Raw genomic sequence first — 15,356 nt, 5'->3', positions numbered from 1 at the left:
TTCACCTCGGAGGGTCACTTCATGCCTAAAACCAGAATCCATGTGTCATCCGTTTAATCAATGGAGATATTCTTCTGTCTATCAGTCCATTTGTGGATATTTTTATAAGTTGATCTATTTCTTAACCAATCACAATCAATCAATCTGAAGTAATGACATAGCTTAGTTACATGTGTAGATAATAATTGTTGTGGTTTTGTGAATGTACAGCAGAGCGGCCTATGAACTCCTAGCTGAGTGTTTAAACCGTAAACTGTAAACTATTCTTCAGTAAAACTTTATTCAGTTGATTTAACCTCTGACTCCGGGTCTTCATTCATCATATCTGGTTCTTGGGTCTTTAACTGTCAATTCCCTTACATAGTAGTAATATTTTATGTATTTATTTATTATGTTTATATGTCTTATATGTTTACATGTCTTTTCTGGTTTAATTTAAAAGTAACGTTTTGGTGGAGGGGGGATTATGGTGTGGGGTTGTTTATTTGGGTTCCAAGCCATCCAAATTTTCAGTCTCCGCTCTAATTCATCCCAAAGGTGTTCTAACGGGTTGAGGTCAGGACTCTGCAAGCCAGTCAAGTTCCTCCACACCAAACTCGCTCATCCATGTCTTTATGGACCTTGCTTTGTGCGCTGGTGCGCAGTCATGTTGGAACAGGAACATCCCGAAACTGTTCCCACAAAGCTGGGAGCATGAAATTGTCCAAAATGTCTTGGTATGCTGAAGCATTAAGAGTTCCTTTTCACTGGAACTAAGGGGCCAAGTCCAACCCCTGAAAAACAACCCCACACCATAATCCCCCCTCCACCAAACTTTACACCTGACACAATGCAGTCAGGCAAGTACTGTTCTCCTGGCAACCACCAAACCCAGACTCGTCCATCGGATAGCCAGACAGAGAAACGTGATTTGTCACTCCAGAGAATTTTTATTGCATAATTGCACAGATGGCAACCTACCACGGTACCACGCTTGAATTCACTGAGCTCCTGAGAGCGACCTATTCTTTCACAAATGTTAGTAGAAGCAGTCTGCATGCCTGTGTGATTAATTTTATATACAACTGAATTTAATGATTTGCTGGGGTGTCCCAAAACTTTTGCCAATATAGTGTGTGTGTGTGTGTGTGTGTGTGTGTGTGTGTGTATACAGCTCTGGAAAAAATTAAAAGACCACTGCAAAAGTATCACTATTAGTATTGTGTTGTTTAAAAATGAATATGAACTTATGTTCTTTCCATTATTCGAGGTCTGACAACACTGCATCTTTTTTGTTATTTTGACCAGTGGGCGTTTTCTGCAAATAAATGCTCTAAATGACAATATTTTTATTTGGAATTTGGGAGAAATGTTGTTAGTAGTTTATGGAATAAAACAAAAATGTTAATTTTACCCAAACACATACCTATAAATAGTAAAACCAGAGAAACTGATAATTTTGCAGTGTTCTCTTTTTTTTTCCAGAGCTGTAAATATATATACATATTTATCTAAGAATGTATTAGAATATTATCAATTAAATTAATTATTTCTACTTATTGAAGAACTGAGTATATGTTTTCAACACAAAATATAGTTCTGTTTTTATATCCGCATGCATTGGTAAATAATTAATGTATACCCTTTTTAGTTTTTAATCTTAAACATTTAAATTAAATGTACATTTCTCATAGAATATGGCCACTAGAGCCATAGCCTCAGTGCTCTATGGCCTATAGGGCTGCCTGTGTGAGGAAAATGCCACTCCCACAAGCTACGTGGATGCTGAACAAAAGAGAGTTTAGTGGGGACACAATCTTTGAAGAAGTTTTACGACATGATGCACAGAGGCACTTCTGGTCTGTCAGCCTATATCCTGAAACTATCATTAATGATTGTCAAGGAACTTCTTTCTCTGAAGATGTGGTGGTGATCAGAAGGACCTTATAAGCATCCCGTCAATGGGGGCAGCCTGAGGCACCACAGGTTCTAAATGTTTTCATTGTTGCTCTCTCTCTCTGAAGATATGTGGTGATTTTCTTACAGATCCAACTTTAGGAATTATTGAACATTTCACATGTGTGAGATGACTTGTGAGACCCCAAATTTTCACATGTGCCCTGATAAATAAAAAATATACTTTAAGTTTAAGTCAAGTTTTTTCCATAGGTCTTAAGATTTAGAAGATTTGTTTTATTACGACTTTAAAGATTTAATTTAAATAATACTTTAAAGATTTATTTTAAACAATCTTTTAATTTTAATTATATTTTAAACTTTTAAGATTATGCTTTGTAATAAATATAGCACAAACAAAACATTAACAATGTTTCATCCAGGGCGCCGAGTCTCAGAGACTGTCGGGCATTGGAGTGAGAAGCACTTCAGGAAACAGGTTTTATATTTCAACTTTGCCTTGGCTTTTGGTTTGCTTAGTTAGGGACATTTAATATTCAACAATATTATTGATATGCCTTACTTAGGGTGGACGATAACACAATTTTCTTCTAGAAATAAACTTTGTTGTATTATTTTCATGTTATCAATGTGAAGCTGCTTTGATACAATCTGTATTGTAAAAAGCGCTATATAAATAAAGGTGACTTGACTTGACTTTAAACTTTTCGGATTTTTGTTATCCAATTCATTCATGGTATGGTCATTGCTGTGTAAGGAACTACTTCTTCAATACTTTTTTTTTTTTAATCTAAAATTAAAATAACTGGTTCATTGTGTTTCAGTAAATTTAGTTAGACGTTTCTTTTTATATTGAATGCTATAATCATTTCATTTATATTCATTTTAAAGTACAACTTAAGTTTGTGTGTAATGCTGGTTTGAAATGTGTGTGTGTTTGAATTATGATGAGACAACCTTATTATATGTTCTGTAAAAAATTTCCTTAAACTAGATTTAGATTTAAAGAGAGAGACCATAAAATGCCCTGAGATGTAATGTGGAAGCAACATGTCTCCTACAGATGCACCTGGATATTATAGGTACAAAATAACTCTCAGGCCTTCAAATATGGCATGTTAAAGTTCAAAATGGATCAAAGGTCATATTATTGATGGTCTCTCTCTGTGTGTCCTGCCCTGTATGTGAGAGCGCAGTGATGGTCTCTCTCTGGGTGTCCTGCCTCAGGGTTGCCAACTCTCATGCATCTCGCTCTCACCTACACGCAAGAAATGTCATTTTTCTCCCCTCTCAATCCTATAATTTTCTGTTAATGACTAGACTAGACCACAGCGTATTAATGACAGGAGAGGAATTTAAGGCCCACAGCATCTGCCAGTATCTGATCAGTATTCTCTGATCGTTGATTCGCTGAAAACCTTGCACCTGATACGTCAGTTGTGTGTGAAAAGTTCAGAGTTCAGAGCATAGGTTCGGAGCATGGTTCGGAGTCGGAGCCCACTGATGCACGTTTGAAAGTTTGGATGACAATCAAGGTAAGCAGATAATAAAATGCTGTGCCTTGTCACTACAGACGTAGCCTTGCCTAATCAGTCTGTGTGCCAAGAGTACAGACTTCAACTATAGTTGCAAATGTAGCAGGGTGAAGTGTACCCGTGTTGATCATTGGCCAGTGTCATGTGAAAACATTGAACCTATCAGCAGTCTGGTGTAATGGTATAAAATGGGGAGGTTTTTGTCACTTGGGATGCGTTGACACCTGTACCGCCCCTTTACGGAGGCCGCCATTTATGAATGGGAGAGTAGCTGAAGTGCCGTCTCGGCTCTGTACGGCCGTGCACAGGCTGCCCCGGGTTTTGAGTTCATTGACGAGCAACCAGCGGCATGTTGAGGCCAGCGAACACGTATAGTGCTGCGCTGAGAACATTTCCGATTGAGTGACGAGAGCAAGGGTTTCACCTCTATATTGCTGGACGAGATGCGCGTCTGTTGACGTAACGCACTGCTGCCTTGCCTGGGCTTATTCCGGTCGACTTTTGTTATAGTAAACTTTGTGTGTGTTTACAACTTTGGGCGCAGAGAATTTCTCGCCAAGGAGTGAGAGCAACGTGAGAAGCGTGCCTGTTTTCTGGCCGGCTCGCTCGTCACGTGTGCGGGCGATTGTGACCCTGTCTGTTTGTATTTATTATTTCTTTATTTTGAAGTTTTGTAAAGTGTTTTCCTTTTCTTTTTGACATGTGAATATTGAGCCCTTGATGTTAATGTATTGATGGTTTTAAATTTTGTATTTGAATAAAGCTGCTTCATCTTTAGTACTCCCTGGCCTATGTCTCTCTGCTCACCCATTTCCTTTGGTTACGAACCTGTGCGCCCCTTGTCTTGGGGCTGAGTTCCCGGTATATACCGGGTGGCGTAGTCGACCGTTATATAATTGTTTCATACAGTTCCCTCAAGTACCTGACGCCACTCGCCACACAAACGTTGTCTGACGTGCGTTATGTGGGCTAGCTAATTGCTCAATAAAAATAGGTTCATGGTACAAATTACGTTTTGTTAGATGAGCTTGCTGAAATATTTTAAAAGAAAGACGGAGGATGGACATGGAGAGGAGAAGAATCAAGTAGAGCTTCAGCAGGTAAGCTAGTCACATAATTAATTGTTCAGTTGTTTGTTAGCAAAAAGAAAAATGTTACACTAGGCTACCTATTCATTAAAAGGTGGACAGTGTGCCCTCCACCTGATACCCCACCACAACTCAAAATATGAACCTGTCTTACCAGTGTTAGCACAGGAAAATCTAGGCATGTAATTTTAATGGAAATGTACTGGGTTATGATTAGGCTACTATGTCATTATAAGGCATGAGGAAAGATAGAGGAATTTAGATAGAGGAAAGAGTGGAGAAAGACAATGAAGAAGTGGTGGTGTTGAATGATGAGGTGCTGGTGGAGGAAGAGGAGAAGAAGGAGGAGGAGAAGAAGAAGGAGGAGGAGGAGCAGGAGCAGGAGAAGGAAGATACAAGCACAGAGCCAACAGTCAAGCAGAATAAAAAGGCAAAATCAGGGGCTGCTGCTTACAATTCCAAATTTATCAGTGCCTGGACTAAAGAGTGGCCTTTCATTACACCAGGCACTACTGAATTTCACTTTTGGTGTGAAGTCTGCCGGCATGAGTTGGAATGCAAGCATCAGGGCAGGGCAGATGTTCAGCGGCATATCACCAGAGAGAGTCACATCAAAAAACAAAAAAATCCTTGACAGTACCAAAAAAATAGATAGATTTGTTTGTTCGAAGGCTGAAGAGATGAATCTGGACACTCAGGTGATAATTTGAATGCAATCTCTTCATACGTGTGCTTTGGCTATGCATTTGCACATATTTTACCTCAGATGTAAACTCATCATTTTTTTACAGACTAGAAGGGCAGAGGTCAAAGTGGCAGTGACCCTGGTCAGCCACAATATCCCATTAGCCTTTGCAGATCACCTCAGCTCACTATTCAAAGAATGCTTTCCTGGTTCTAAAATTGCCAAGAAATATTGTTCCGCAAGAACAAAAACATCAGCCATCATCAACAATTCAATTAGTCCTTATTTGCTGAACGAGCTGCTGAGCAACATGAGGAGTAAACCATTCAGTCTGTCGACAGATGGGTCCAATGATACAGGTGACCTTTTTATTATTTCCCTCTCCCATTAGGCTTTTACATGGTGCTTGAATCCAACAACTAATCAATCCAACATAGAATAGGTTTAGAGAATGACAAGTCGTGCATTGCTTGAACTGCTGCTTTACTGTTACTGTTTACTGACAATGACGATGGCAGATTCAGTTATTGTCTGATTGTGTAAAACTTGTGGCTTGTTCTTAAGGAAAGGAAAAGATGAACCCTTTGACTGTCAAAATCTGTGAGACCAATGGGGATGCCCATAGATTTTTGGATATGGGAATAACAACTGGAGAAGGCTGTGGCACTGCGGCAACCATATTCAGCAAGATGGACTCTGTTGAAAGGGCACAGTATACCATGGAAGAATTGCATTGCTCTTTCTGTGGACAATGCCAGCGTCAATATGGGAGACAGGAACTCTATCAAGTTGAGAGTGATGAAAGAAAACCCTTCAGTGTTCATCCTAGGTTGCCCATGTCACAGTGTACAGTGAGGTAAATTGCTCAATTAGTCTAATCATAGCATTATAAAGATGATGTAGTTCAAGCTCAAATAAGAAACCACATAATGGCACATAGACTATTAATGTTAATTTGGTGTTCCTTAGGAAACCTGTCCCATTTGCGTTAACATTCCTTCTTTAAAAAGAAAATAAATCCTTCCAGAACACAGGGTTTGATGTTGAGCACCCATTTCAGTTCTCAAGATATAGTTTGCATACAGATAATAGTAATACATAATTTTTTTCTCTTAAATCATTGAACTGCTTGATTGCTGTAATCTATATTTTTCATCATCACAGAGTTCTGTACTTTTTGTGACACAGGCTACATGGAGACACTGCTGCATGTGAGCACAAGATGGCTTAGTTTGGAGATGGTGGTCAGTCAGATTCTACGTCTCTATAATGCACTCAGGAGTTATTTTGGAAGCATCCGTAAGTATAAGCCTAGTTTAGAGGATTTTGAAACCTATTTGATGAATGATATTTCCATTTAATGTTACAATGTATCATTTTCTTTGCAAAAATGTTTTTGGTTTGTCACAAGTTGATACAGTTGTAAGGAATATGAGAATGTTTCAAATTATTATTCATTTGTTTGGATGTGCCTGTTCTTTAACTTCACAGATGAGAAGCAAGCCAGGTGTGTCAGGCTATGTGAAGTGTTTCAGGACCCAATGTCGGAGATCCATCTCCTATTCTACCAGTCGACACTGATAATATTTACACATTTCAACCTGCTCTTCCAGCGGCCAACACTTATTGTTGCATTTAGTTTGTTATTTGTAGTTGCACTCTCAAATATATTCAAAGTTATTTGTCTACTATACTATTCACTTAACTATTTTAGAGTTATTTTAGCCCTGTGCCTTAAGTAATTGTGCAAATAGGGATAATTTTCAAGGGGGTATATTTTTTAGGGTAATGTGTGAGAGTCCGTATTTTTGATAACCTAAGACTTTTACTTTTATTTGTGTATTCAAGATCAGGTTTTTCATCAAGAAACTCCTGTCCAAGTTCTTGAAACAAGGAGCTTTTAGAGGGGTCAATGTGGACACAGTGGACCTCAGGGATGAGGAGAGCCAATTGCCAGGTGAATATTAGGAGTAACAAAAACAAAGGTTTTATATAATGCTTGCATTGTATGCAGGTCTTCTATTACTCTAAGCACTAAATTATCCATACATACCTTTTAGATTCTCAGCTTGCTGTTGGCTTCACAACAAGGACGACATTAAACCGCCTTGTGGAAGCAGGTGTTGCTGCTAAAAAAGGACTCTGCTAAAAAGTTCCATGTTGCAGCCAGGAGCTTTTTGTCAAAGCAGTCGAGTATGCCACAGCTAAGCTCCCACTACATGACCCTATGCTGGAGCATTCAAGATTTGTTGACTTCAGACAAAAAATGGATACCAGCTTGGATGATGCGCTCTACTTTGTTCATAGGTATGTATGCAACCATCTGGGCTGTAGAGTGATATTGGTTCATTCTGTTTCTGCTGCAAAGACACTTTTCTCAAACCAATATATGTCTGTTTAGATTCAACCATCTCCTGCCCTATTACCAGCCAGGGAGCAGAACCAGCTAAATGATGAGTTCTTGGAGATTCAAATGATGGAGAAGGAGGATATCCCAGCATCCATCTGGGGAGAAGCGGTCATCAGGACAAATGAGGATGGCGAGTACTACAGGATGGACCGCCTATGGGGATACCTTGGAAGTCTGAAGAATCGGGCAAGTGGCATTTTAAAATTCCCCAAATGATCAAAGGTTGCCCAGATTCTGTTGAGCCTGCCACACTCAAATGCGGATGCTGAGCGAACCTTTTCAGTTATTGGCCTAAACAAGACTGACACCAGGAACAGACTGTCACTTAATGGCACCCTGTCATCAAACAAAGGACTGGTCAGACAAAGATGGCGGTGCGTGCACACGCAGCGGCTCAGCTCTCCACGTATTGGCATGTTTTGAGTTGTTTATTGATAGTTTATTATTTACTAAGTACCACATATGCACAGGCATATATTAACCCTCTGGGGTCTGAGGTGTTTTCTGGCCCTGGAGGTGTTCTGACATGCTCTGACATTTGTGCTTATTTCTGTTACTTGTGACATTTTCATGGCTAAAGTCTGATTACACTGTATTCAGCACAAACTCTGCTACAATAATATGTCAGCAGCATGTGTGTAAAAGTTTGTACTTTTGAGATAATGACATTTATGCGTGGTTTGTGAAAATACAACAAAAAATTGTCACTGAAATAAGGTCATGAAACCCATACTGATTATTTCTTCACAAGACTAGTGGAGAGAGTGTCTAGCTTTAAATTTTTGGGCACACACATCTCTGAGGACCTTTCATGGACTACAAACACCACAGCGTTAGTCAAGAAGGCACAAAAGCGGCTGTATTTCTTAAGAATGCTTAGGAGAATAAACCTGTCACAACGGCTATTGGTGTCATTCTACCGCTGTTCCGTTGAAAGTGTCCTCACATATGGAATGCTGGTGTGGTATGGAGGAAGCTTGGCACCTGATAAAAAAGCCTTGCAGAGAGTACTAAAGACCGCACAGAACATTACAAACAAACGCTACCTGCCCTGGATGACATTTTTACCTCTCGTTGTCTGCAGAAAACACACAACATTCTGAACGATCCGTATCACCCAGCCCATCACTTATTTGAACTACTGCCATCCGGAAAACGCTACAGGTCTATCAAATCACGCACAATGAGACTCATGAACAGCTTCTATCCCAAAGCTATCACGATAATGAACTATGAACTGAAAATACATCCCCAAACCATCATCATCACAACAACACATTCTTGACACACAAGATAACTTATGTGAAGCACTACGAGCACTTTATTTATTTATGAGCAATATGGCCTTGATTGCAATATGTATTTAACTACTCTTACCTGTATACATTGGAGAGTCTAAAAAAATGTGTTGTATGTGAAATTGAACAATGACAAATAAAGAAATCGTCTCGGGTTACGTATGTAACCCTCGTTCCCTGAGTAGGGAACGAGACGCTGCATCGATACTCGATACTTTGGGGAATGCCTTCGGCATGAAGCGTCTGAAGTCAACTATGGAACTATCCCAATCTTGATTGGTGCAACGTCACCCGTGACGTCGCATGTGACGGTGATCCGGAAGCTACAAAAGGGTCACAGGAACCAGGAAATGTTAGCTTCTAATTGGTCAAAGCAAGTCGTTCTCAGGGGCGCGAAAAGTGTGGCCGAGGGATGCAGCGTCTCGTTCCCTACTCAGGGAACGAGGGTTACATACGTAACCCGAGACGTTCCCTTTCGTAAAGGGAACTCCCGCTGCATCGATACTCGATACTTTGGGGAACAAATACCCACGCCGCCACACTGAGAGAAAACGCCCTGGTGTAAAGCATCTGGCACACTCACGGACGATAGAATGAGTGGAGGGCAGATCCAAACTAGCTTGTCATAAGATTTGGTGCAAGAAGGGGAGGTCTGGAGCCGGAGGCTCGACTGACCTCATGGATGGGAGCCCCAGACCGTAGAAAATATTAGATGAGAGGTGAAAGCAAAAGCGCACCTTGTACTTCAAATATAAGTGGTTTTAGATAACCAACTGTACTCTTAATAAAGGGAATAGCTCCTAACCCTTGATGCATAACTAGATGGACTGACTCCTCTCAGCCTAAGGCCTAATGTAGGAACCTCAAAGGCTACGACCTTGACCATCCGACACATGCGATGGAGGATGGAATACCCGAAGAATCTTAACATTGCCTACAGGTACCTCAGTACCGGGCAAAAATAACGTTGAGTGGCTCCCACGCTAGCAAGTAAGAGGGGGCAGCACCACCACTCTTCCAGGGAGTAAGACGAGCAGGAAGCAGACTCAATAGATTCTCCTATATATACTTATATATCTCAAATATATATTCGTATACCTCACCCACAGGACATGATGGGTGCCAGGGATAACCCATCAGCCTGATGCCAATAGGCTGGATGAAAAGGATTCATCCTCCAATCTACAGGAACATGGAGTTTCAGTGGGAACGTCCTTTCGAGAACACCCTTAGAGGCTTGCGGAGGGCACTGAGGCCGCCACAGAGGCCCTAAGCATGAACAGGAGATCCCGTTAGAGAGCGGGATGGAACACCAGTACTGAAGCCAGTGGGCAGTAATAAACTGGGTTCAATGCCCTCCCTAACTTAATTGTTTAGTTCCTAGTAGAGTGGGGTTCTAGTATGGATGTCCTGACCACCTCGGTGGAAAGGGCAACCTAATTATGGGTGTGACCCCCTCAGGGGCCAGACCCATAGTCTCCATTACTCTGGTCGGGGATGAAATAATGTACCATCAGCCTGAGACAGAAGATCTCTCCTAATAGGAATTTTCCATGGAGAACTCTCCAAGAGACTAATAAGGTCCGAAAACCAAATTCGGGCCTGCCAGTACGGAGCTACAAGGAGTAGTCTCACTCCGTACCTCCTGACCCTTTCTAGAACCCCAGGGAGCAGAGCGATCGGGGGAAAAGTGTACAGATGTGACCTCGGCCACATCTGTACCATGGCATCCAAGCCCAAAGGAGCTGGATGTGAGAGAGAGTACCAGAGCGGGCAATGAGAGTTCTCATGATAAGCGAAACAGGTCAACCTCCGCCCGGCCAAACTCTCTCCATATAAGCTCAACCACTTCAGGGTGGAGCCGCCATTCCCCGGGCCTCAGCCCCTGCCTCGACAGGATGTCTGCTCCCATATTATCAACCCCAGGAATATAAATAGATCTGATGGAGAGAAATTTGTCCTGGGACCAAAGAAGAATTTGATGCGCCAGTCTACAAAGAGGGCGAGGTCTCAATCCTCCCTTGGCAGTTGATATAAGAGACCACCGACATATTGTCTGTCCTAACAAGAACATGATGGCCTCTGAGGTCTACAAGGAAGTGCCTCAGGGCAAAAATACGGCCAACATCTCCAAGCGATTAATATGCAATGTGAGATGATGGTCTTTCCAAGTACCTCGGGTGTAACGGCCCTCCATAACCGTACCCCAGCCCGTTAGGGACGCATCCGTGGTCAGAGTTTTTCTCTCACATGGTGCTCACAAAACCGGGCCCTGAGACAGGAACCATGGTTTCTTCCATACGACAAGAGAACGAAGGCATCTGCGCGTAACTCTGATCGTACGAAAAGGGTTTCCCAGAGGACAAAAACCCTTGTTCCTGAGCCACCACTGCAAGGCCCTCATATGGAGCAGACCAAAGGGTACTACCGTGGAAGCTGCAGCCATAAGACCCAAAACTCCTTGAAAGTGTTTGACAGTGATAGCCTGGCCTAACCTAATACTCTTCAATGTGTTTAAGATAGTATTTATACGAGCAGGAGACAATTGTGCCCGCATCGTGACTAAGTCCCACTCTACTCCCAGGGACGTAGTCCTCTGAAGAGGAGTTAAGGAACTTTCCTTCACATTGAGTCTCAACCCCACACACCTCAGATGACGCAAAACAACATCTCGATGTTGAATTGCTAGTTCTTTTCGACTGAGCCAAAATGAGCCAGTCATCTATAAGATACGGACCCCCTGAAGTCTCAATGGAGCAAGGGCCGTGTCCATACATTTAGTGAAGGTGCGAGGGGATAAGGCTAGGCCGACTGGAAGAGTCCAGAACTGATGCGCTTTTCCCCCCAAAAGCGGATCCGGAAACTTCCTGTGATAGGGTTAGAAGGGAAAGAGGAGTTAAGGAGCTTGTGGATCTATCAAGACAGACCAGTCCTCGGAGCTGGTCTGACTAACAGTCGATAACTTGAATCTGAACCCCCTCGGAGGTTGATCCAGTACCATGAGATCCAAAATAAGGCCTAACTCCCCCCCTCATAGGAACTATGAAGTGCCAGCTGTAGAACCCAGGCTCCCGTAACCAAGGAAGAGCCCACTTTGAGGTTTCCTGTGTTAAGAGGGACTAGACTTCCTGTTCCAAGAACCGACCCTGCTCGGGGCTGGCCGACATGTGAACCACCCTTAGTAGATAATATTTGTATATTAGCTCCACTGTAAGCAGGACCCCCTAGGATATATTTTGAAGACCCCTCGGGGTGTCTAAATATGCCATTATGGGGACCAGTCCCTCGAGACTGGCCTCGGCTATAAATTTCCAAATGGCTTCGGTGACCTGAAGCAGCTAACTGGCAGGAACTAACCGAAATATGCTCTCTACAGACCTCCTGAGAGGCGGCGAACTCGACAGGGCCGCAACGTTATCGGGCAGATACTGCGATTTGTGTTCGCTGGAAGCCGATGTGTCCCGAAGCGCCATCGGCGGCGGGAAGCAAACATCGATTTCCTAAGGGCTGCATAAGGGGGCGAGACTCCTGTACTCGCTCTCCTGGGGGAATGCCCATAAGGGTCTGCGTGTTACGACAAGACCTCTTAGTTGAAGCCATCTTAGCCCGAGAGACAGTCCTCAGACCTGTCTTCGGTATGGAGTGCTTCGTGCGAGAAAGTTTCTTCTGGCCCCAAGCCTTATACGGGGGGGCACGAGAGGAAACCTTCTCAAAATATGAGGAGCTGGCGGCTGTCCCATGAGGCTGCCCCCTGGCAGCAACCCCATGAGACCTGGACTGACAACTGGGGATAGCTGATTGTCGCTCTGCCTCCTGAAGCCTCTCGACAACGGATCTTGCCGCGTCGCCAAAGAGGCCGGAAGGTGAAAGGGGAGCATCGAGAAGGAAAGCCCTGTCTTTCTCCCCGATCCACAAGCGATTAAGCCATAAATGTCTCTCTGAGACGACTAGTGCTGCCATAGAACGGCCAATAGCACGGACCGTCTCTTTAATAATACGAAGAGATAAGTCAGCTACTCTATGAAATTCAGTAATACCATTGAGTGAGACCTCCCAGTTATCATCCACCTGCTTGAGGAGGTCAGCCAGATATGCCTGTAATAACCCCATTGTGTGTGGGCATGCACCGGCTCGACCCACCGCCATATATGCTTTCCCTAACAAATTCGATGTACGAGATTTGGAGGGAAGTGTCTGAGCTATCAGGGGTGACGCAATGTCGGGGAGAAAATATTTCGCAAAATATTCCTCAACCCGAGCCATCACCTCATAACCATTTTCATTAGATTCCCTAATGGATGAGTAAATATATACATGGGGGGGAAATAATTGAGATGAAAATGGATTTTTCCACGATCTCGATACCTCAGTATGGAGATCAGTGAAAAAAGGGAAGGCTCTGACACGAAGATTGTGACTGGGTCTGCAGGAAGCGCTCATTCATTTTATTTTTCTTAGTCGCTTCCTGCTTATTATATGGCCATTTAACATTTAATTGAACCACTGCCCAGATTACAATCTCCAGCAACTCCTCACTAACGGGAATATGGGGTGGCGAATCCCCATATCCACGTGATTCAGTGTTGATAAATAATATCTAACTCCTCGGAGCCAGATAAATCAAACGCTGTGTCTTTAACACGGTCGGAAGAAGCCGCAGCGCGGGCTTCCGAACCGTGCGCGAGACCAGTGGAGCTGGTTAATAAACACTGAGAAAGGGTCGCAACCGTCTCAGTATTATATGCCAGCCCCACGTGCGAATCCCATGCATACAAGTAGCGCGCTGCCTCAACAGACGCGGGACCTGATGCACTGGAAACGCGAGCCTGATCTATTTGATCGAATCAAACGCTCTGTCTTTAACACGGTCGGAAGAAGCCGCAGCGCGGGCTTCCGAACCGTGCGCGAGACCAGTGGAGCTGGTTAATAAACACTGAGAAAGGGTCGCAACCGTCTCAGTATCATATGCCAGCCCCACGTGCGAATCCTATGCATACAAGCGGCGCGCTGCCTCAACAGACGCGGGACCTGATGCACTGGAAACGCGAGCCTGATCTAATTGATCGAACAAGCTCAAACGGGAGCGGAGCTTTTTCATTGAAAACAGTTTGCACAGACAGCGCCCTCGAGCACCGCTCGTGCATGCTCCACTCCCAGACAAACTACACAAAGCGAGTGTGTGTCACCCTCGCTTAAATAACGTGGGCAAGGGGACGCACACTGCCTGAATAGCTTCTCTTTTATTCACCATAAATAATACTCTTTTCACGGGACAGACAACACCAAATAGAACAGACAAGATGACATAGAGCGCTTGCTGAAGACCAGAAGCTAACATTTCCTGGTTCCTGTGACCCTTTTGTAGCTTCCGGATCACCGTCACATGCGACGTCACGGGTGACGTTGCACCAATCAAGATTGGGATAGTTCCATAGTTGACTTCAGACGCTTCATGCCGAAGGCATTCCCCAAAGTATCGAGTATCGATGCAGCGGGAGTTCCCTTTACGAAAGGGAACTAATCTAATCTAATCTAATCTAATCTAATCAATCATGACAATGAAAATGAGCAGTCTTGAACCCTGCTTCAGATACGAACCCCCTGCAGAAGTTGTGAAGCAGGCCAAAACTGCCACTAGGGCATACAACAGGCCTAATTTGTGAAACTTGTGTGTTGTGGTTTTCTGGGAAGGTGGAGTAACTATTATGTGTCCCTTTTGTTATGAGATTTCTTATTGTTTTGATGTTGTTGTTTTACATGTTTGTTATTTAATCACCTCTATCTTTATTTTTTTTATAGTGCAATCAATAAATTAATTGTACATTTTGGAAATATATTTTTTAAGTTTTAAATCGGTTTGTGCTGTTGGTTAATGTTGTAACTGCAGTTTTGTCTTGTTCTTATCTGTCGTTTTTGACTTACTTGAATTGATATTGTCACGTAATATTGTTAGATTAAATAACATCATTTGAACTTGACATACCTTGACTTTTAGTGAGTTGGCGCTAGGGGTGTAACAATACATCGATATGGATCGATGCATCGATTTAACGTCTAACGATACGATGCATCGATGCCACATGTAAAATATCGATATATGGTAGCTTTATTATGACACTCTCCACATTCTCACATAACATCCTTCCACCAAAGCGGGCATTTTCGTTTACTCACCATACTGTCTGTCGGTGTGTCTTTATAACGTTAATCTCCTCTGCTGAAATGGACGCCTGACAAGACTGACTGAACCCTAAACACGTTTTGTCACAAAAGCCGGTATTGTCCACTGTCAAGGCATCGCAAGTTCATGTTTTACAGCAGAAACAGACAAGCAGTAGCACCCGTTTTAGCGACTCAGCGCGCAGTATTCAGGTCAGATGTCACTTCGAAAAGACGCGCAAGCTAAGAGGAGTTTCGTCAAAGCTGACTAAAAGTGATCGAGGA

The 15,356-nt window shown here is 43.0% G+C and overlaps 1 protein-coding gene across 1 annotated transcript in view; it reads left to right on the top strand.

Annotated features, from left to right (window-relative positions):
• LOC311289836 (NACHT, LRR and PYD domains-containing protein 3-like) overlaps positions 1 to 7,830 on the top strand; it is a gene marked incomplete at both ends in the record, with an annotated part of 31,439 nt that extends 23,609 nt beyond the window's left edge. Inside the window, 3 exons of the mRNA XM_084408082.1 lie at positions 5,769 to 5,911; positions 7,053 to 7,161; positions 7,634 to 7,830. Coding sequence (XP_084264208.1) covers positions 5,769 to 5,911; positions 7,053 to 7,161; positions 7,634 to 7,830 — 449 coding nt within the window. The remainder of the gene's footprint in view (positions 1 to 5,768; positions 5,912 to 7,052; positions 7,162 to 7,633) is intronic.
• Positions 7,831 to 15,356: the final 7,526 nt, after the last annotated feature.

This window comes from Rutilus rutilus, assembly GCF_951802725.1.
Source record: "Rutilus rutilus genome assembly, chromosome: 4".
NCBI lineage: Eukaryota > Metazoa > Chordata > Actinopteri > Cypriniformes > Leuciscidae > Rutilus > Rutilus rutilus.
This window is presented reverse-complemented; position numbering and strand designations above follow the sequence as displayed.